General features: G+C 40.4%; 1 protein-coding gene across 7 annotated transcripts in view; it reads left to right on the top strand.

The window, feature by feature from the left end:
* The window catches only part of ptpra (protein tyrosine phosphatase receptor type A), a 313,384-nt gene extending 292,608 nt beyond the window's left edge, over window positions 1-20,776 (top strand). For all 7 annotated transcript variants that reach the window (XM_043700933.2, XM_043701012.2, XM_043700779.2 and 4 more), the window contains 5 exons: window positions 1,615-1,749; window positions 2,165-2,290; window positions 7,558-7,709; window positions 8,767-8,902; window positions 18,648-20,776. In XM_043700933.2, coding sequence (XP_043556868.1) covers window positions 1,615-1,749; window positions 2,165-2,290; window positions 7,558-7,709; window positions 8,767-8,902; window positions 18,648-18,722 — 624 coding nt within the window. In that variant the 3' untranslated portion in view covers window positions 18,723-20,776. The remainder of the gene's footprint in view (window positions 1-1,614; window positions 1,750-2,164; window positions 2,291-7,557; window positions 7,710-8,766; window positions 8,903-18,647) is intronic.
* The last annotated feature ends 1,418 nt before the right edge of the window (window positions 20,777-22,194 follow it).

Here is a 22,194-nt window from a genome sequence, read left to right as displayed (position 1 = left end):
GTTTTGCTAAAACTATATAAGGCGCTGGTCAGACTACAGGTGGAATATTATGAATAGTTTTGCGCGCCTTTATCTAAAGATTTATTGGCATTAGAGGCAGTCTAGAGAAGGCTCACGAGACTGATTTGGGTATGGGGGGCTATCTTCGAATAAGAGGTTATATTGAGAAATAAGAAGTGATCTTATTTGGATATACAAGATTCTTAGGGAACTTGGTAGGGTAAACGTGGAAAGGGTGTTTCCCCGTTCTGTAAATGTCTTGGACCAGAAACTTTAATGTCAGAATAGGGAGTTGCACATTAAGATGCAGATGAGGAGGTGTTTCTTCCGAGTGTTGTAAATTTGTCAAATTCTTTACCTCAGAGGGTTGTTGAGACTTGGCCATTAAACGTATTTAGGGCTGAGTTGACAAATTTTTAATGAGTTTGAGAATCAAGGATTATGGGGAAAAGCAGAAAAATGGAGTTGAGGATTATCAGCTCAACATGATCCCATTGAATGGCAGAGCAGAATCGCTGGGCTGAATGGGCCTTCTAGGTCCATTAAGCCACTTGAGTATATTTAAGAGCAAGGTTAATAGATTTCTGAATACTAAGAGAACTGTGTGGAAAGGTGAAGTTGAGATAGATAATCAGCTATGACTTGAAGTGTTTTTAAAAAAAACTTAAAGAACAGTTCTGAAGAAGGTCACTGAATCTGAAGCGTTAACATTGATTTCTCTCCACAGATGCTGGGAGAGTTGAGTTTTTGCCTGTTGAGTTTTTTTCCAGCAATTTCTGTTTTTGTTTCTTAAATGTTTTATGTGATTCTTGTTTGTGGTTTAGAATGTATTTCTGAAAGGGCATTGAAAGATTTAATTATAGTTTCAGAATTGGGTTTTATTGTCACAAGTAGTCAAGTACAGGAATTTGTGAGCCAAATGAAACGTGTACAACATCACCATTTCTGGCACCATCTTAGATACAAAGATGTCTAGGTACAAAATCTTAGGTATAAATTAGCAAAATAAAGACATTAAGTTAAAAATTCACATTCTAGTCCTTCTAAAGCAAAGAAAGAGAGGATAGTATAAATAAAAGCAAACAGAGCAGACAAGTCTGTGCTGGATCTCATCTCGAGGCCCAGAGACAGCTAATCCACGCTGGGCTTCAACACGAAGCCAGAAATCTGTAGGCAACTGGACATTTGGAGATTTGATAGAAGTTTTCAAAATCGTGAAATGTCAAGACAGGTGCGATAGGGAGAATCTGTTCCTGTTGGTGGAAGAATTGAGAACCAGAGTGTACCTGTTTAAGACAATTAGTTAAAGAACAACTGCAACTTGGGAAATATTTTTACGCAACGATTCTTTAGGATAAAGATGTATGACCTGAGAGTCTGGTTCAGGCAAATTTATTTGAAGTTTTCAGATATAAATTGAATCATCACCTGAAGAGAAAAAGGTTGCTAGGCTGCAGAGTGGATCCAACAGAATTGCTTTTCCATTGATATAGTATCCTGGAAGAATCCCTTTTCTACTGTCACCATTCTATGATTTATTAATTTCTTTGAATGCAGAGAAATGCTTTATTTCCAACATATACCACTATAAGGTTGCTTCATATTTATTCCTAGGGATACCGACAGAAAGACTCATACATAGCCAGCCAAGGACCTCTTCAGCATACAATAGAAGATTTCTGGAGAATGATTTGGGAATGGAAATCTTGTTCCATTGTTATGTTAACAGAATTGGAAGAAAGAGGTCAGGTATGTCAAGCAGATCTTTCTGCCAGATACTTTGATACGTTTATGACGAGACTTGCCTACATCAAAACAGAGGATTTTTTTTTAAAATTAACTGCTTGTCCAATCAGATGGTATTTCTAATATGAAACTTTCTGAAGGAAATGATCTAAAATTCTGGCATTTCTGTCAGCAGTTGGGAATCTATTTCAAATTTTTCCTCTGTTTGTTTCTTCATGTAGCAGAAACTTCGTTTCTCCAACCTAGAAGGCTGTACTTGATTGCAGGCAGTTCTAACAAACCCATTGCAGTAATTGCTGGGCTTAGCTCAATATGTACGGTTTCCTAATGTAGACAGAAGCTAGGAGATTTGGTTAAATGGAATGCATGATTTCTGAATTTTTTGTTGTTTCAATAATTTCACTGCATATCTCTACAGGAGAAATGTGCACAGTATTGGCCGTCTGAAGGATCTGTCTCTTATGGTGATATTACTATTGAAATAAAAAAAGAAGAGGAGTGTGAAAGTTACACAGTGCGTGATCTCCTAGTGACGAACACAAGGGTAAGCTTTAATATTGCATGGTTTTATACTGTCAGATTGCAGACATTTAAAAATAAAGCAATTCATGCTAGCAAACATTGGAACAGAAGTTATTAGAGCATCAATCTGAGAGACAGGGTCAAATATCGTGTTTGGAACAGATTGGAAAGGAAGACATATAAGGATGAACATATCTCATGACCCCTCCATAGCCACCTTCCTTCTGGTCAGGAAAAGAGATTGTGCCAGTTCTGAAAATGAAACTATTAGTTTGTTCTATGCTTGGTATTAGACCCATACTGAGAAGATATGTAAAATCATATATTTATAGTCCTTTTTGTCTGAAGATTATTAGCTTTTCCTCTATCAGTTAATGTATATTGATGAGTTTTATCCCACTGAGGTTTATAACACAGATTCTTTCCTGTTTAAATGCTCTCTGTCTCTGTTCAGATTTATCATAGAGTTGCTAAGTTGGTCTGAAATTGCCACCATCCACAAAGGATGGCTATAAGTTTTGATAAATTGTAGCAATATTTGATGCTCACAATAGAAACATGAATGGGTCCTCAAACCTGTTTTACTATTTAGTTTGGAAATAGCTGGACCTCAACTTGATAAGAGTCTGGAAGAACAACAGTTGATCGTTTACCCCCTTTCCACCTTCATATGCAGCAAGAACTGGACAGCATCAAGATTGTCTATTGAGTGGCAAGAGAAGTTCATGTCACACAAGCACCAGGCAATGCTCATCTCCAGCACAAGAGTTTTAAAGCACCCCCTCCCCACCCCCTTGAAATTCAGTGGCACTTTTCTAACCCATAGCCTCCAACATCTGGAAGGGCAAGGGCAGAAATGGAAGCACCGCTACCTGCAAGTTCCCTGCCATGCTACACTTCATTCTGACTTGGAACTGTTCCTTCATTGTTATGTAGAAATACTGGATTTCCCTTCCTAATAGTGACGCTCAACTCCTGAAGAATTAATTTTTAAAAACTCATAAAGCCTAGTGGAGCTGTAGCAACATTTTCCTGTGTAATGCCTCTTGCAGTGAACTCCAACACTCCATCTTAATCATTTGCTGTAGCTGTATCTCTCTGTTAGCTAACTAATCCTCTTTCCAAGCTAATATGTTAACCTGCTACACTCTGAATTTTTTTTTATGTAGTGATCTTTGATATGGCACCTACACTACTACACTTTATCCACATTTTCTGACACTTGCTCAGTAAACCTCTGAATTAGTCACATGATTTTTGTTTCAGTTTCATTCACTCTGCATTGTGATTTTCTGAATGTCCAGCCATCATCTGCTTATTAATTCATTCCTCAGATACTGCTCCTCGGATGCTGCCTGAACTGCTGTGCTCTTCCAGCACCACTAATCCAGAAAGATGCTTATTAATTCATTCTGGCAATTTCCCAATGACAGATGTTAGGCAAGCTGGCCTCTTGTTCACTGCTTATTGTCTCCAATCTTTCTTGAAGCGTGATATTGCATTTGCAAAACCCTATGTGCTCTTTCAATTTGTCTTGCCATCTTCTAACATCTATGTACAAAATCCCCACGTCACTGTTTCTGTGTGTACTTGATAGAATTGTGCGCTGTTAAACCTGCATTGCCTGCTGCACACTATTCTTCTGGCCAAAATACATCACCTCACGTTTTGTTGTATTAATTTCAGTCTGCCACTTATCTATCCATTCTGCTAGCCTACCCATGACCTCTGGCAGACCCATCCTCACTATCAGCCTGTTATGATTAAATTAGATTAGATTACTTACAGTGTGGAAACAGGCCCTTCGGCCCAAAAGTCCACACCGACCCTCCGAAGAGCAACCCACCCAGACCCATTTCACCTAACACTATGGGCAATTTATCATGGCCAATTCACCTAACCTGCACATTTTTGGACGTGGGACGACCAGCTATCCTTAGTAGCCACACACGCAGATGACAAGCAACATGAGTTCGACTGGGACAACACTACTATTATAGGACTAGCCAAACAGAGAACAGCCAGGGAATTCCTAGAGGCATGGCACTCATCCACAGATTCTATCAACAAACACATCGACCTGGACCCAATATACCGGCCACTGCAGCGGACAGCTGGAACTGACAACTGGAAGCGGCAGATTCAAACCACTATAAATGCCGGAGGAAACATCACAGAAGCGCTTCACAGGAAGCTCCTAAGCACTGAGGATGTCACCTAGACGTCCTCAAACGAAACGTCTGCAACACAAATTCCCAGCTCAGCGAACAGAACCACAACAATATACCATAAATTATCAAATTGCCAGTAAAGGAGGGATGAACTAGCTCCCTTTCTTTATTTGTCTACTGTAGTACTCCAACCTCTGATCTGCTGTTCTAGTTACATTTGTGCAGTTCAGTTTCCGGTCAGTGCTAATTGCTGCACTGTTGATAGTGGGGGATTCAGCAATGGTAACTCCATTCAATGTGAAGGAGCAATAATTAGATTCTTTCTTGTAGAAAATGATCATTGTTTGGCACTTTTGTGCACACGTCACTTGCCATTCATCAGCCCAAGAGTGGATATTGTCTAAGTCTTGCTGTAAATGGACATAGACTGCTTCAGTATCTGAGGAGTGGCACAGTATTGGTCTTCCTACCTCTGCACCAGGAGGCCTGGGTTCAAGTCCCACCTGCTTCCGAGGTGTTTATAACACCTCTGAACAGATCGATTTTTTAAAAAGTCTAAAAGGCAAGAAGAATTAATGGCTCTTGTGGTGCTATGATAATGGTTCCTAATTCTGGACCAGGGGGCCCATGTTCAAATCCCACCTGCACCACAGGTGTATCAAAACACAATTGAGCAGATTATTTAAAAATATTTGCAAAAGGAATTGTTAGTTAGGTAGTAAAAGAGGGCTTTTGTGCCAGAGTGGTAGAGTCCCTTCCTCTGAATCAGGATGCCTTGGTTCAAGGTATGTGTGTCATAACATATCTGAACAGATTGAGTAAAATTATAAAGATATTATTTTGGGCTGTTTTGGCCTGAGTACAAGTCCCACCTTCTCCAGAGGTGTCTGTTATAAAACATCTGACCAGGTTTATCTTTTTTTTAAAAAGGCAAGAAATGTGGAGGTCAACTTGAATGGGGCAAAATTCCACAAACAGCAATCTAGTGATGGTTAAATAAATCTGATGTTGCATAGTGGTGATAAGGCACAGTTTGAAATGTTGCAGGCTTGATTTCAACTTGTCTGTTGTCAGTTTAATTCTAACCTTCAGTGTTGTCTATTTAAGAGGGCTCTTGTGGCGCAGTGTTCATGCCCCTAACTCTGAGCTGGGTCATGAACCCTCTGATATAACACCTCTGAACAGTTTGATTTTAAAAATTGGGAAAGAAGGGGGGCATGGCGGCTCAATGGTTAGCATTGCAGCCTCACAGCGGCAGGGACCCGGATTCGATTCCCGCCTAAGGTGACTGTCTGTGTGGAGTTTGCACATTCTCCCCGTGTCTGCATGGGTTTCCTCCGGGTGCTCTGGTTTCTTCACAATCCAAAGATGTGCAGGTCAGGTGAATTGGTTATGCTAAACTGCCCATAGTGTTAGGTACACTAGTCAGGGGTAAATATAGGGTCGGGGAATGGGTCTGGGTGGGTTACTGTTCGGCAGGTCGGTGTGGACTTGTTGGGCCGAAGGGCCTGTTTTCATACTGTAGGTAATCTAATCTAAAGGATTAATGACAGCACTATCAGAGCCTATCAGTTTCTTTGTGTGACGTCAGTATAACTCCAAACCTCAGAGTTTTCCCTTCAATTCTGCATTCCCTGTGGTTTTACTAGGCTGCTTGATGCCACACTCAGTAAATGCTGCTTTGGTGTCAAGAACAATGTCTCTCACCTCACCTTTTGGAATTCACTCATTTTCCATGTTTGGATCAAGTTTACAATGAAATGAGGAACGAGTGATAATGGTGGAACTGAACATTGCTATGGTGGAACTGATTATTGCTAAGCAGGGTAGAAATGTCGATTATTAGGGGTAAATGGTTTAAGGTAAAAAGGGATGTGAGATGCAAGTTTTTTTTTTACACAGAGTGTAAGTGCCTGGAATGTGCTGCCAGAGGAGGTGGTAGAAGCAGATAGAGTAGCAACATTTAAGAGCTATCTTGACAGATACATAAATAGGCTGGGAATAGAGAGATGTGGACCATGTGGAAGCAAAAGGATGTTAGTTTAGAAAAGTCTTGGTGAGCAAAGGGCCTGTCCCTGTTCCTGTGCTACTTGATAACACTTTTGATGACCTCTTCTATCAGCATGATTGAGAATAAACAAACTGGTTGGGTTAGATTTGCCCTGCTTTTTGTGTAGAGGACATACCTGGACAGTTTTTCACATTGCTGGTTACGTGCCAGTGTTGCAGCTGCACTGGAACAGCTTGGCTGGGTGCAGCATATTCTGAAGTTCAAATCCTCAGTACTGATGCTGGAATATTGTCAGGGGCATAGCCTTTGCAGTATCCGTAGCATTAACTGTTTTTTTATATCAAGTGGAGTGTATTGAGTAGATCAAAGTCTGCCACCTGTTATGCTGGAATCCTCCAGAGCAGAATCATCCACTTGACATTTCTGTAAATTTGTTACAAATGTTTTGGCTGTATCTTTTGCACTAATGTGGAGGCCTTTCCATCATTGAGGGTGGATTTATTTGTTGAATCTCCTCCTTCAGTCGTTGTTTAATTTTCCTCCACCATTCATGTCTTGAGTGTTGTCAGACATCAGAGCTTGGGTATGATCCATTGATTTGTGTAACCGCTTCACCCTGTCTGTCATTTGCTGCTTATGTTGCTTGAGGCACAATTTGTCCTGTGTTGTAGCTTCATGCTGCTCCTGCACCAAAGTTGATCCCCTATCGTGATGGTAATGGTTGAGTGGGAAGTATGTCAGGCCATGAGTTTGCAGATTGTATCTATGTATAACTTTGCAGCTGTTGATGGCCCACAGCACCTCGTGGATACCCAGTTTTGAGTTACTAGATCTGTTCAAGGTCTGTCTCATTTGAATAGTGATGGTACCTTTCCAGTCCATTATCAGTTTGACCTTAAAGCGGTGTGAAGAAAAAAATCTTAATAAAACCCTAATGTGCATAAATGTCAAAGCCTTATTTGAGTAATCTCTAGCCTGTAGATGATGCTTTTCCTGCTTTTTTTTTTGCTTCTTACATTTTTGGACATCCATCTGTTGATTTTTCTTATTTTCGTTGAGAGTTCTATTCAACAAATTTATTTGTAGTGTAATTACATTTTCTTCAAGGAAAACAAGGTTCGACAGATCAGACAGTTCCATTTTCATGGCTGGCCTGAGGTGGGAATTCCTGCTGATGGGAAAGGGATGATTAACCTGATTGCAGCAGTTCAGAAACAGCAGCAGCAGTCAGGAAACCACCCAATCACAGTGCATTGCAGGTAAGCCACAAATGGATCAACAGTGTGGTACAGGTGACATTTTTCAGTCAAATAATGAGAGACTTTGTGACTGTACTGAGACTGTACTGAGAATTCTCTGTGTGAGCCTGATTACCAAAACACAACATTTTGCACTGTTTGTTGTGTTGTTTAATATAATCCAGCAACATTATTGCTTCTGCCTGAAACACACCTATTCTAATTTTGATATATTGAGATGACTAGGAGAAAGACACAAATGATCAGTTCGGGAGTTCTTTCCACATTTAAATTCAATCTGTTTTAAGTTGAAGTTTTTAATGAAATAAAGCTCTTTTGATCTGAAAGCTAGAGGAGGAGGAAAACTGATTCAGGCTGCGGAATAGGTGCTTCTGTCCTGAGGGTGAGGAAGTGGAATCATTAATTGGAAGATTAAAGTCATGGAGGGAAGGAGTTACTTAAAAAAGACAAAAACGTTTTGGTGATAACAGACATGAGGTAATAGTGAGGTAATGGGCATAATTGAATGGAGAAAAGAATGAGAAGAGATCCGCTTAAGGGTATAATTGTCTTTCAACCACTGCTTCACATCCAACCTATAGCCATTACTATGTCACTCACCACATCTAACCTGAGCGAAGTGAAAGAATAAAAGAATCTTTTGTTGTGGAAAGAGTCCCTTCGGCCCATTGGGTAAAGTGACGGAAAAGTAAAAGAGAAAAGCATGCAAAATATAAGAGGAGAGAACTAGAGAAGACAAAGAAGACACATAAGTACAGGAAAAGTCATAAATAAGACCACAAGTTACACATAGAAAGAGGACATCATTTCTGATTTATGTGGAATATTCCACAAGTATTCAATATGTAGATGCAGGGACAGTCAAGAGTGTATACTTCCCTTCAAAAGGGTTAGAGTGCGGGGACAATGAAACTAGGGCTTGCAGAGTAATTCAGTTCCTGTTTTAAAGTTATATATTGTGTTCGTTACAGAGTTCTTGAGAAGATTTGTTCCTTAATTTTATATTTTTGATGTGATTTTCCAAGTCTGCATTTATTGTACTGCCATATACTTACAGTGCTGGTGCTGGAAGGACAGGTACATTCTGTGCCTTGAGTACTGTCTTGGAACGAGTAAAAGCTGAGGGCATCTTGGATGTGTTTCAGACAGTAAAGAGTCTACGATTACAGAGGCCCCACATGGTCCAGACACTGGTGAGTACCATGAACAGATATTATTTGGTGCTAGTTGGCTCAGACTGAGACATTGAAAGTACATCAAAGACATTTTAATAACCAAAGTTTTTTAAACTACAGAAATTATCAGCTCAGACTTTTGTACTTGTGTAATGACCCTTAATAGGCGGCTGTTTATTGGTGGCATAAAGATCTGCCAGTTTTGTTGTTGACCGTTTATGACAACTTAAAGTGAAACAGGATGGACAAGGGGCTTATTGGGGAAGGCAGATAAACTCAGGGCATGGTTAGAATCATGGGATTGGGATATCACAGCAATTACAGATATGTGGCTTAGGGATGGACAGGACTGGCAGCTTAATGTTCCAGGATACAAGCGCTATTGGAAGAATAGAAGTGGTGGGTGAGCGGGGGACAAGAGAGGAGGAGGAGTGGTGTTTTTGATAAGGGATAATATTATAGCTGTACTTAGGGAGGACATTCCTGGGAATATGTCAAGCGAAGTTATTTAGGTGGGACTGAGAAATAAGAAAGGGATTATCACCTTATCAGGCGGTACAGTGGCTCAGTAGTTAGCAACGCTTCCCTCACAGTGCCAGGGCCCCGGGTTTAATTCCAGCCACAGACGACTGCGTGGAGTTTGCGCGTTCTTCATGTGCCTGCATGGGTTTCCTCTGGGTGCTCCGATAGACTGGAGGTTGGCTAATGTGGTACCACTGTTTAAGAAGAGTGGTAAGGAAAAGCCAGTAGTCTATAGACGGGTGAGCCTGACATTGGTGGTGGACACGACGTTGAAGGGAATCCAGAGGGAGAGAATTTACGTGTATTTGGAAGGGTAAAAACCAATTAGGTATAGTCAACATTGTTTTGTGCGTGGAAAATCTTGTCTGACTAACTTGATTAAGTTTTTTGAAGAAGTAATGAACAAGATTGAGAGGGCAGAGCGGTGGACATGATCTATATGCACTTCAGTAAGGCGTTCAACAAGGTTCTTCATGGTTGACTGGTTAGCAAGGTTCAATCACATGGAATACTTGCCATTTGAATACAGAACTGGCTCAAAGGTAGAAGAAGAGGGTGTTAGTAGAGGGTTACTTTTCACACTGGAGGCCTGTGACCAGTGGTATGCCACAAGGATTGGTGCTGTGTCCATTGCTTTTCATCATAGACATGTACAGCATGGAAACATACCCTTCGGTCCAACTCGTCCATGCCATCCAGATATCCCAATCCAATCTAGTCTCACCTACCAGCACCTGGCCCATATCCCTCTAAACCCTTCCTATTCATATACCCATCCAGATGTCTTTTAAATGTTGCAATTGTACTAACTTCCACCACTTCCTCTGGCAGTCAATTCCACACACGAACCACCCTCCATGTGAAAATGTTGCCCCTTAGGTCTCTTTTATATCTTTTCCCCTCTCACCCTAAACCTGTGCCCTCTAGTTCTGGACTCTCCCACCCTAGGGAAAAGACCTTGTCTATTTAACTTATCCATGCCCCTCATGATTGTATAAACCTCTGGGACACCTCCCCTCAGCCTCCAATGTACAGGGAAAACAGCCCTATTCAGTCTCGCCCTATAGCCCAAATCCTCCAACCCTGGCAACATCCTTGTAAATCTTTTCTGAACCCTTTCAAGTTACACAACATCTTTCCGATAGGAAGGAGACCAGAATTGCGTGCAATATTCCAACAGTGGCCTAACCAATGTCGTAGACAAAAGTGAGGACTGCAGATGCTGGAAATCAGTGTCTAGATTAGAGTGGTGCTGCCTGACCTGCTGTGCTTTTCCAGCACCACTCTAATCTAGACCCTAACCAATGTCCTGTACAGTCGCAACATGACCTCCCAACTCCTGTACTCTGTACTCTGGCCAATAAAGGAAAGTGTACCAAACGCCTTCTTCACTATCCTACCTACTTTCAAGGAGCTATGAACCTGCATTCCAAGGTTTCTTTGATCAGTAATACTCCCTAAGACCTTACCATTAAGTGTAGAAGTCCTGCTAAGATTTGCTTTCCCAAAATGCAGCACCTCGCATTTATTTAAATTAAACTCCATCTGCCCTTCTCAACCCATTGGTCCATCTGATCGGATCTACTTTTATCCGTTTCAAGACATCCAGCACTTCCTCCTCTGTAATATGGACATTTTTCAAGCTGTCCATCTATTTCCCTATATTCTAGATCTTTCATTTCCTTTTCAACAGTAAACACTGATGGAAAGTACTCGTTTAGTATCTCCCCCATCTCCTGCGACTCCACACATAGGCCACCTTTAAGGGGCCCTATTCTCTCCCTAGTTATCCTTTTGTCCTTAATGTATTTATATAAATGATTTAGATATGAACATAGGAGGTATGGTTAGTAAGTTTGCAGATGACGTCAAAATTAGAGCCGTAGTGGACAGCGAAGAATGTTACCTGAGAGTCAAATGGGATCTTGATCTTTTGGGCAAATGGACCGAGGAGTGGCAGATGGAATTTAGTTTAGATAAATGTGAGGTGCTGCATTTTGGAAAGGCAGGTCAGGGCAGGACTTATACACTTAATGGTAAGTTCCTGGGGAGTGTTGCTGAACAAAGAAACCTTAGAGTGCAAGTTCATAGTTCCTTGAAAGTGGAGTGGAGGATAGTGAAGAAGGTGTTTGGTGCGCTTTCCTTTTTTGGTCAGAGCATTGAATACACGAGTTGAGAGGTCATGTTGCGGCTGTATGGGACGTTGATAAGGCAATTTTTGCAATATTGTGTATAATTCTGGTCTCCCTCCTATTGGAACGATGTTGTGAAACTTGAAAGGGTTCAGAAAAGATTTACAACGATGTTGCTAGGATTGATGGGTTTGAGCTACAGGGAGAGGTTGAATAGGCTGGGGATGTTTTCCCTGGAGCATCAGAGGCTGAGAGGTGATCTTATAGAGGTTTATAAAATCATGAGGGGCATGTTTAGGGTAAATAGACAATGTATTTTCTCTGGGTTAGGGGAGTCCAGACCTAGAGGGCATAGGTTTAGGGTGAGAGGGGAAGAATTTAAAAGGGACCTAAAGGGCAACGTTTTCACACAGAAGGTGGTGCATGTATGGAATCAGCTGCCAAATGAAGTGATGGAGGCGGTATACTTAACATAATTTAAAAAACACTGGGATGGATTTTTGAATAGGAAGTGTTTGGAGCAGTATGGGTTTAGAGCCAAGTGCTGGATTACTTTATGATATCTGTTCGGCATGAACAAGATGGACCAATGGGTGTGTTTTATCATACTGGACATCTATAGCTGTAACGCTGGGAGGGGCTTCACCTGAACTGAGCTGGGATCAATGTTCCAGCAAAAAGGGTAAATAGGCTGGTCAACAGGACTTTAAGCTAGAAAGTAGGGATGAAAGAAAGGGTAAAACATCTCCCAGTGAGAAACAAAGCAGCAGGATAGCAACTATAGGTGTGAGTTCACCTGCGTGGAAATATTAAGATATGATAGGAAAGGAGAACTTTGGAAAGATTTAGCAATCAAGAACACTGGACAAATGAATAACAGTGAGAAGCAGGGATGGTTAATACAGGACCTGATGGTGTTATATGTGAATACACGCAGTATAATGAGAAAGGTAATTGAGCTTGTGGCACAGATCAAAATTGGCAGGTACGACGTAGGTACAAGGGGATCAGGATTGGGAGCTGAATATCCATCTTATCAAAAAGATAGGTGGGAGGGTTGCCTTATTAGTAAGAAATGCAAATAAATCAATAGTAAGAAACAAAGTAGGTTCAGCTGATGTAGAATCTGTATGATAAGAATTGAGGAACCGCAAAGGTGATAAGAAAAACCATAGTTGGAGTTATGTACAGGCCTCCAAGCAGTAGTCAGGAGCTGGGGTGCAAAATGCACCAGGCGATAGAAATGGTATGTAAGAAAGGCAAAGTTACAGTGATCGTGGGGGATTTCAATATGCAGATGGACTGGGAAAATCGGATTGGTAGTGGGTTGCAAGAAAAGGAATTTGTGGAATGTCTATGAGATGGATTTTTAAACATAGAACAGTAGAGCACAGTACAGGCCCTTCAGCCCCTGATGTTGTGCCAACCTGTTATCCTACTGTTAGGAGTGGCACAGCACTGCTGCCTCACAGCACCAGGGACCTGGGTTCAATTCCCGCCTTGAGCAACTGTCTGTATGGAGTTTGCACATTCTCCCCTTGTCTGCGTGGGTTTCCTCCGGGTGCTCCGGTTTCCTCCCACAGTCCAAAGATGTGCAGGTTAGGTGAATTGGCCATGCTAAATTGCCCATAGTGTTAGGTGCATTAGTCAGGGGTGAATGTAGGGGAACGGGTTTGGGTGGGTTGCTCTTCAGAGGGTCACTGTGGACTTGTTGGGCCAAAGGGCCTGTTTCCACACTGTAGGGAATCTAATCTAATCTGTAAAATCAAACTAGCCTACATACTTTTATTATCATCCATGTGCATATCCAAAAGTTGCTTAAATGTCCCTAAAGTATCTGATTCGACTACCACCACTGGCAGAGCATTCATGCACTCACCAGTCACAGGTGAAGAACTGACCTCTGTCATCTCCCCTAAACCTTCCTCCAATAACCTTAAAATTACACCCCCTTGTGATAGCCATTTCTACCCTGGCAAAAAGTCTTTAACTACTCACTCTGTCTATGCCTCTCGTCATCTTGTACACTTCGATCTAGTCACCTCTCATCCTCCTCCTCCGCAATGAGGAAAGTCTTAGCTCCCTCAACATTTCTTCAGAAGACATGCCCTCCAGTTCAGGCAGCATCCTGCTAAATTTCCTCTGCACCCTTTCTAAAGCTTCCACATCCTATGGGCGACCAGAACGGAACACAATATTCCAAGTGTGGTCTCACCAGGGATTGATAGAGCTGCAGCATAACCTCGCAGCTCTTACACTCAATTCCGCCTGCTAATGAAAGCCAATACAGCATACCGCTTCTTAACAACCCCATCAACTTGGGTGGTGACTTTGAGGGATCTGTTGGACATGGACCCCAAGATCCCTCTGTTCCTCCACACTGCCAAGAATCCTGCCTTTAACCCTGTAGTATGCATTCAAATTCAACCTTCCAAAATGAATCACTTTCAGACTCTTTGCAGCTTGAACTCCAAGAAATATTTACTTCTCCCTGGCATCCTTCTCCTGAAGTAATTCATCTGAATGGTCGAACACAGATGGTGCTTATGGAGCAGCTTGTGGTCGGGCCCACTAGGGAATAGGAAATACTGGATTTAGTGTTGTGCAATGAGGCAGACTTGATAAGGGAGCTTAAGGTGAAAGAAGCCTCAGGAGACAATGATCATAATATGATCAGTTTACTCTGCAATTTGAAAGGGAGAAGGTAGAATCAGAGATAACGGTATTACAGCTGAATAAAGGCAACTGCAGAGGCATGAAGGAGGACTTGGGCAGAGCTGACTAGGAGAGGAGTCTGGCAGGAAAGACAGTGGAACAGCAATGGCAGAAGTTTCTGAGAGTAATTCAGGAGACACAGCAATGGTCCTTCCCTCGGAAAAAGAAGCATGGTACAGGGATGATAAGGCAACCATGATTGACTAGGAAAGTCACAGATAGCATAAAAGCAAAAAAAAACAATATAATGTGGTAAAGGGCAGTGGGAAACCAGAGGATTAGGAAGCTTACAAAAACTAATAGAGGGCAACAAAAAAAGAAATAAAGAGGGAGAAGATTAAATATGAGGGTAAGCTAGCCAGTAATACAAAGGAAGGCTGTAAGAGTTTATTTCGATATATAAAGTGCAAAAGAGAGGCAAAAGTGGACATTGAACCACTTGAAAATGATGCTGGAGAGATAGTAGTGAGGAACATGGAATGAGGAACTGAATAGTTATTTCATGTTAGTCTTCACGGTGGAAGACACAAGTAATATTCCAAAGATTCAAGAGAGTTTGGACAGAGCTGAGTATGGTGGAGAAGATGCTAGAAAAACTTAATGGCCTGAAGGTGGATAAATCACCTGGACCAGATGGACTACAACCCAGAATTCTAAAGGAGATAGCTGAAGAGACAGTGGAGGCATTAGTTGTTGTGCTTTCAGGACTTGGTAGAGTCAGAGAGGATCCCAGAGGACTGGAAAATAGCTAACGTGACACCCCTGTTTAAAACAGGAAGTAAGGCAAAAGACAGAAAATTACAGGCTGATTAGCCTAACCTCAGTCGTGGGTGAGATTTTGGAGTCTATTGTGAGGGTTGAGATTTCTGAATACTTTTAAGTATATGGCAAAATAGGGCCAAGTCAGCATGGTTTCATCAAGGGGCGGTCATGCCTGATAAATCTGCTAGAAGTCTTTGAGGAAGTAACAAGCAGGTTAGACCAAAGGCAGCCAATGGATGTCAAAAAGGCCTTTAATAAGGTGCTGCACTGGAGGCTGCTGAATAAGATGAGGGTCCATGGTGTAACCGGCAAGGTGCTAGCATGGATAGAAGCTTGGCTGTCTAGCAGAAAGCAGAGAGTGGGGATAAAAGGATCCTTCTCAGGGTGGCAGCCGTCAGAAGTGGTGTTCCGCAAGGCTTAATGTTGGGGCCACAGTTTTTCACTTTATACATTAACGATCTAGATGAAGGAACTGAGGGCATTCTGGCTAGGTTTGCAGATGATACAAAGATAGGTAGAGGAATAGGTGGCATTGAAGAGGCGCGGAGGTTCAGAAGGATTTGGACAGGTTAGAAGAGTGGGCAAAGAAGTGACAGATAGAGTACAATGGTGGAAAGTCTGAGGTCATGCCCTTTAGTAAGAGGAGTAGGAGCATGGACTATTTTCTAAATGGGGAGAAAATTCAGAAGTCTGAAGTGCAAAATTCTAGTTCTAGTTGGGAGTTCTCATACAGGATTCTCTCAAGGTAAATTTACAAGTTGAGTCAGTAGTTAGGAAGGCAAATGCAATGTTGACATTTATTTTGAGAGGACTTGGATATAAAAGGAGGGATAGACTTCTAAACCTCTGAGGCTCTGGTCAGGCCAGATTTGGAATATTGTGCACAGTTTTGGACCCCATATCTCAGGAAAGTTGCACTAGCACTTGAGCGGGTTCAAAGGAGGTTCACGAGAATGGTACCAGGAAAGAAAAGCTTAACATATGAAGAACATTTAAGGACTCTGGGTCTATACTCAATGGAGTGGAGGGAGGATCTAGTTGAAACTTACAGAATACTGAATGTCCTGGATAGAGTAGATGTTGGGAAGGTGTTTTCATTGGTAGGAGACACCCGAGGACACAGCCTTAGAGAAAAAGGAAGACCTTTTAGAACGGACATAAGGAGAAACCTCTTCAGCTAGAGAGTAGTCAATCTAAGGAATTCACTACCAAAGAAGGCTGTGGAGGCCAGGTCATTGAGTGTATTTAAGATGAAGCTAGATAAGTTCTTGGTTGTCAACAGGATCAAGGGTTACAGGTAGAAAGCAGGAAAATGAGGTTGAGAAACTTATCAGCCAAGATTGAATGGCAGAGCAAACTCAATGAGCTGAATGGTCTAATTTCAGCTACTGTGTCTATGGTGTTATAATCATGTGAGACCAATTTCCAATAAGCAGTTAAAGAACAATATAGAGTTCCAATTTCTGTTTCATGATCTGGCAAATGATATTGCAAATTTAAAGCTGAACTTGATTGCAATATCGATCTGGAGTCAAAATAAATTGCAGTGTACACAAATCCAGTATATTTTTGAAGATTGATTTTCTTTTGCTTAGGCATTGTACTCCAACAATATTTTGAACGATTGGATTGTAGAATTTAAGTTAACCTAAGAAACCTCCCAAATGTGAGAGAAGTAAGATTACTTACAAGATAAAATTTTAGCAATCCCTGGGTGGCAGGGCTGAAGGCAGCAGAGATAATTGATATTTTCCTACTGTAAGCTGCATTCTGGGGTACAGTCAGCTCATTTGGCTGATGGTTGGTTTGAAATGTGGAATGATGACAACAGCAAGGTATCAGTCTCTGCACTGGCAGATGTCACCATGAAGACCTTACCTTTGCCTAAGGCTGTTGACCCTAAAGTTTAATTCAACCCCAGCTGTGCATCTCTCTCTCTCTCTCTCTCTCTCTCTCTCTCTAATGGGACTGTGGCAACTTTTACTTTTTCACACTACTGCCATGGAAGTTTTTCAGTAGCTCAGCTGCCCATCGAATGGAGACAGGCAACCAACTTGAAGATTATTTCCCCACTCCCTTTGTCAGTTTGCAGCTTCTTAAGAGTCCATCAGAGCGTTTTGACAAGAGCAGTGGATTATTCAGTGGAGCTCAGCCCACTTAAATAGAACAATGCCCAAACACTCAGCCTTCCAAGATTGATTCAATTTTGAACCTCCCTTGCATTCTCCTTGACACCTTGATGTCCATCACTATGTGGGGTCACTGTGATTCTGCAGTTTCTAGCCCTGTAACTAGACTGGCAGCTTGGAAAAACCTGCCATCTTCAGTTGATGTTAAGTTTCTGCTCCTAACAATGTGATAAAAGAGGTCCTGAGTTGCCCCTGGCTAGACCGGTAAACCTGAAACAACTCCAAAGGAACCTTCACTACTTGAGTAAAGTTTTGCCTGCTTCATTGTAAGTCTCCCAGAAATATCCCAGAGCAATTCCATAGAATTCTTACAGTATGGAAACAGACCATTCAGCCCAACGGGTCCAAACTGACCCTCCAAAAAGTATCCTATCCAGACCTATTTCCCACACGCTATCCCTGTAATCCTGCACTTTCTGTGGCCAACCTGCCTACACCCCTGAACACTGTGCAATTTAGCATGGTCAATCCACCTAACTTGCATGTCTTTGGACTGTCTTTGGAAAGCGGAGCACCTGGCGAAAACCCACGCAGGTGCAGTGAGAACATGTAAACACCACACAGTCACCCGAGTGTGAAATCAAACCTGGAACCCTGGCATTGTGAGGCAACAGTGCTAACAACTGAGCCACTGACCACCGCCATCACCACAAAAAATCATGAATTCATGTGAATCAGAGTCGAATACGTGAACGTCCAGTATAGGTGCATGCATTTGAAAATGAGGCAGTATTATTATTGCTGACTGAGAATTTGTTCACATGTCAGGCTAAAAACAGATTTTTCACAGAAATCATGTTTCAAGAGGTCAAAATTAGAGAAAGGCTTTAGTGCAGCCTGCTGCTGCTTGCTTTCTGTTTGTGTTAAAACACAGACTTAGAAAAGAGTTCAGGCTGTACAATTAAAACTGTTTAAAAGGCAAAACATTTCAATCATGTGACAGATGGATATGTTTCTTTTGATGTCTTCAAAACTGTTGGGTGTTATAGGAAACAACAATTATCACCACTTCAGCCATAATGAGTTTCAATGATTTCCTCTGTTCAGGATTGGCTAGGATATGCAAAGGGACATGTGACATTCCAGAAAGATGCTGAGTTGACTTTTGCTCTGTTAATTACTGAAAATTTCCAGAAGCAACCATTAGCCCATTCTATGTTGAAAGCAGCTACTTTAAATCCAGTAAGAGACCATTTTAACAATCAAACATAAGAGTGTAGCTTTAAAGAAAAATAAACTCTCTTTATGTTTTGTGGGCATGACAAAAATGCCTCACTATCATTCTGTAACCAACTAAATAAAGCTTTGGGGTTAGCATTACAAAACTCTTCCCCATTTGGATATTTTCTTTGTGATTCATGATTTTTTTTTAAATGAAATGCCTAATGGTGTTGCAATCAATTATCGTGTATTGTAACAGGAACTTATTCTTGTTTTCCTCAGGAACAGTATGAATTTTGCTACAAGGTCGTGCAAGAATACATTGATGCATTTTCGGATTATGCCAACTTCAAGTGAAAAATGCTTTCGTAATATTTTGTAATATTGTATTTGTTAATACACCCAAACCTGTGTACATATCTTATTGATTTGAGAGGTTGGTACCATGAGCTTCATATTGGCTAAAAATTTTATATGTAGCAGATGTTTAGCATATTAGTCTAATTTCAGCAGTTTTATTGAGTAACGTAGGCTGATGTTCAGATTGATGTTGATCAAATTTATTTAGTAGCTGCTTGGAAGGATATTCATTGAATTCAAGGGATAAACAAGATAAGAGTTAAGTCATATAACCACAAAATCTGTGGCTTTATGAGTTGCTGCCCCTGAATCAAATGGTCATCGCCAGTGTTCTGTTTTATTTCAACTTTGTTAAATAATCAAGTTTAAAATACCCTTCTGTCATAATTGATCAGTACCATTTAAATCTGACACCTTTCACTTGGACCATCTCTTTCTCAGGCAATTAACAAGTTTGTAATTGTAGACTTTATATTTTCAATGTTGTGCCATTTTATTTATCAGATTTGAAGTAGAAGCAGTACTTTCCATTATTGAAATTTGTAGAAAGGCAAAACGCCTTCAGAAATGCTTATCTATGCTACTATATTGTAGAAATGCAGACCTGTAAAGAGAATACAATAAGAAAAATACTGCTTTTAAGAAAAGCTTTTTTGTTTTGCAAGCCTGCACAGGCTGAACTAAAATGTACTGGATATACTACCTGCATTATTTTTCACATAAGCCAAAATCTACAATGTCCTGGTTCTTCACAAGACTTTGGTCTTGTAAAGTTAGAACATATCTCAAACCATTTTATTTTCTCCTGTATTAAAGATACATGGAACTTGTTATAAAGTTCTATACAAGTTACAAGATGTGTGGGCTTCGACGTAATAAGTTTGGAAATACAATCTTGATAGGACAATGCAAAAGAACATTCTTTAACCATAGCTACTGTGTACTGTACATACGAGCTGCAACTTGAAGGATATTGAATTATCTGTTATGTTTGTTCTTAAAATCTACTTGTTTAAGCTTCTGTCTCAATAAGTTTTTAAGAAAGTAAGTGAATAATCTGGACGTTTCTAAAATGTGAAAGATTTGCCTGGGATTTACCATCACTTTCTTTTAGACACAACTGCCTCATTTTCCAACTTTTCCCTTATTCACATAGCCTTTGTGCAAAGGTGGATCTTAATGTTAGTAGCTTGCACAGGGAGGGAAAAAGACCAATTAAATTCAGTGATTAAAACATCATGTTTATGTATCTAGTTTTGGACCAAAACTTAATTATTCAAGTTGTGGCTTAAAAAAAATTCACAGTTTAAAATTGATCATTTTTTTAAAAAAACTAGTTTTAAATGTAAATGTCTTTGATTTATCATTCGCTCCTAACAATTATATTTTTTCTTAAAATGTACAAATAACTGCAGTTTCTTAACCTGTATTTATTTTTTTATGATAAGGAAAAAATTTGGTGGATTTTTTTAAGTTTATTTTTAAGTTTATCTTTTAGTAGTTTAGGAGCACTCATTGCCAGGTAATTGAGGTGAAGCCAAGTTGGGTCAATATTTGGAAGACATAGCTTACGCCAGCTTGTACTCTGACCTGTATGACATATGGTGCATAGTCCCATTAAGTTATTTGAGTTTTGATCATGGCATATTTGAAAACATGACACAGCTGTTTACCAAGTTCTCCATAGTGCATTCAGTGGATAGACTATGCTAATTTACTATATGTTGAATGGATTAAATGTCAGCTTACTATTTTCAGTAATTCTGCTATCACTGATCGCACTAATGTAAATAGACATTGACTGAATCCCTGACTCTTAAAACTTTGGTATTTTGGGACAATGGCTAAGCTAAAGCTATAATTGGAATAAATGTGCTCATTAAAAAACAAGTTCTTTGGGTGTTTATTTCATTTTTGTTTTGAATAAACTACTTGTTGCAAACTGCAAAACTAAGCCAGTTTTCTTTGACCATCATTCTGAATGTGTTTGAACATCCAGAAACACAATGTGTAAGGTTAAGATTTGACGAGTAAATGCTGCTGTTCCACAACTTTACTGGTGTTATGTTGTTCATACTGTTAAAAGTAAGCAATTTATATCAAACATAAAACACTGTATACGTATCCATTGTCATTAACTAAATTATTTGACACGGTATCACAATGTAAACTGAAGGTGTTCATTCCTGTTGACACATTCACAGAGCTAGACAGAATAGAAAGAGGCCCTTCGGCCCTCCATGTCTATGCATATCAACTAAAACCAAATTACTCTAATCCCATTTATCTGCACTGTTGTAACATAAGAATACAATATCCAATTTACGCACAGCAAGCTCCACCAACGTGATAATGTTTTTGTGATTTTGTGGGAGGGGGTAGGAAATGTTATGATCCTACAAATGGTGGAGCAGGCTTATGGGGCAGAACAACTTACTCCTGTTCTTTTTTCTTGTAGTCTAATGGTCTTACATTAAGTAAGATTTAAACATTGGTCCAAAGCACTATGCTCTGTGATCATTTAGTCGGAAGGGCCTTGGTTTAATGCCTCAACTTAAAGACAGAATTTCTGATACCATAGTGCTCTTACTTTTGCTGTTCTGGGGGCTACGAGGCCTTGTTCCACAGTGTGGCCCAAATAAGCTATTTCTGCTTTGGCAATTTCACTTTTAGCCAGATTTATAATCAAGCTGGCTCTTAGTAACTGATCAAACAACTTGTTTAACTGTTAATAATATTCCTCCCATGATTGGCTGATCACAAATCATTGTAAATAACACGGTTGCATAATCCTTTAAATATATTGTTTATTATTCATTGACAACTTACTGATGTGTTTTTCATCTCTAATGGCACAATTTTACATTGATAAATTTCATCTAGCATTTCAAAAAGTCCTTTGGCTCTCTCAGTCAGTGCAATGCAATATCCCTCTAATATATCAATTTTTGTGTCAAAATTTGCTTGTCCTGTCTTCTCAATGCAGTCCTCTAATCAACAATGTAAATTATGAATGCTTTTACCGTCAAGACTAAGATAGCTAGGTATTGTTTGATTTATGCTGAAAATGTGTTGCTGGAAAAGCACAGCAGGTCAGGCAGCATCCAAGGAACAGGAGAATCGATGTTTCGGGCATAAGCCCTTCTTCAGGAATGGGCTTATGCCCGAAACGTCGATTCTCCTGTTCCCTGGATGCTGCCTGACCTGCTGCGCTTTTCCAGCAACACATTTTCAGCTCTGATCTCCAGCATCTGCAGTCCTCACTTTCTCCTCATTGTTTGATTTATGCCTTTCACTTTTCGTGTCTCACTTGTTTTTTGTCTTCCATTCAGTATCTTTCAGTCCATTTCATGTTCAGTTTATAATTTTGGACTCTAGTCAAAACTATGTGGGAACCAGTCAATATTTGGGGAGATAATCCTTGTGATAACACTTCACATGAATCACAGAATTATTATGTCTGTGCTGG

This window comes from Chiloscyllium plagiosum, unplaced genomic scaffold (assembly GCF_037043375.1).
Source record: "Chiloscyllium plagiosum isolate Xiang-an unplaced genomic scaffold, Cpla_swu_hap1 HiC_scaffold_1, whole genome shotgun sequence".
Classification (NCBI taxonomy): domain Eukaryota; kingdom Metazoa; phylum Chordata; class Chondrichthyes; order Orectolobiformes; family Hemiscylliidae; genus Chiloscyllium; species Chiloscyllium plagiosum.
Note: the sequence above shows the minus strand (reverse complement) of the source record. Positions and strands in the feature narration are given on the sequence as shown.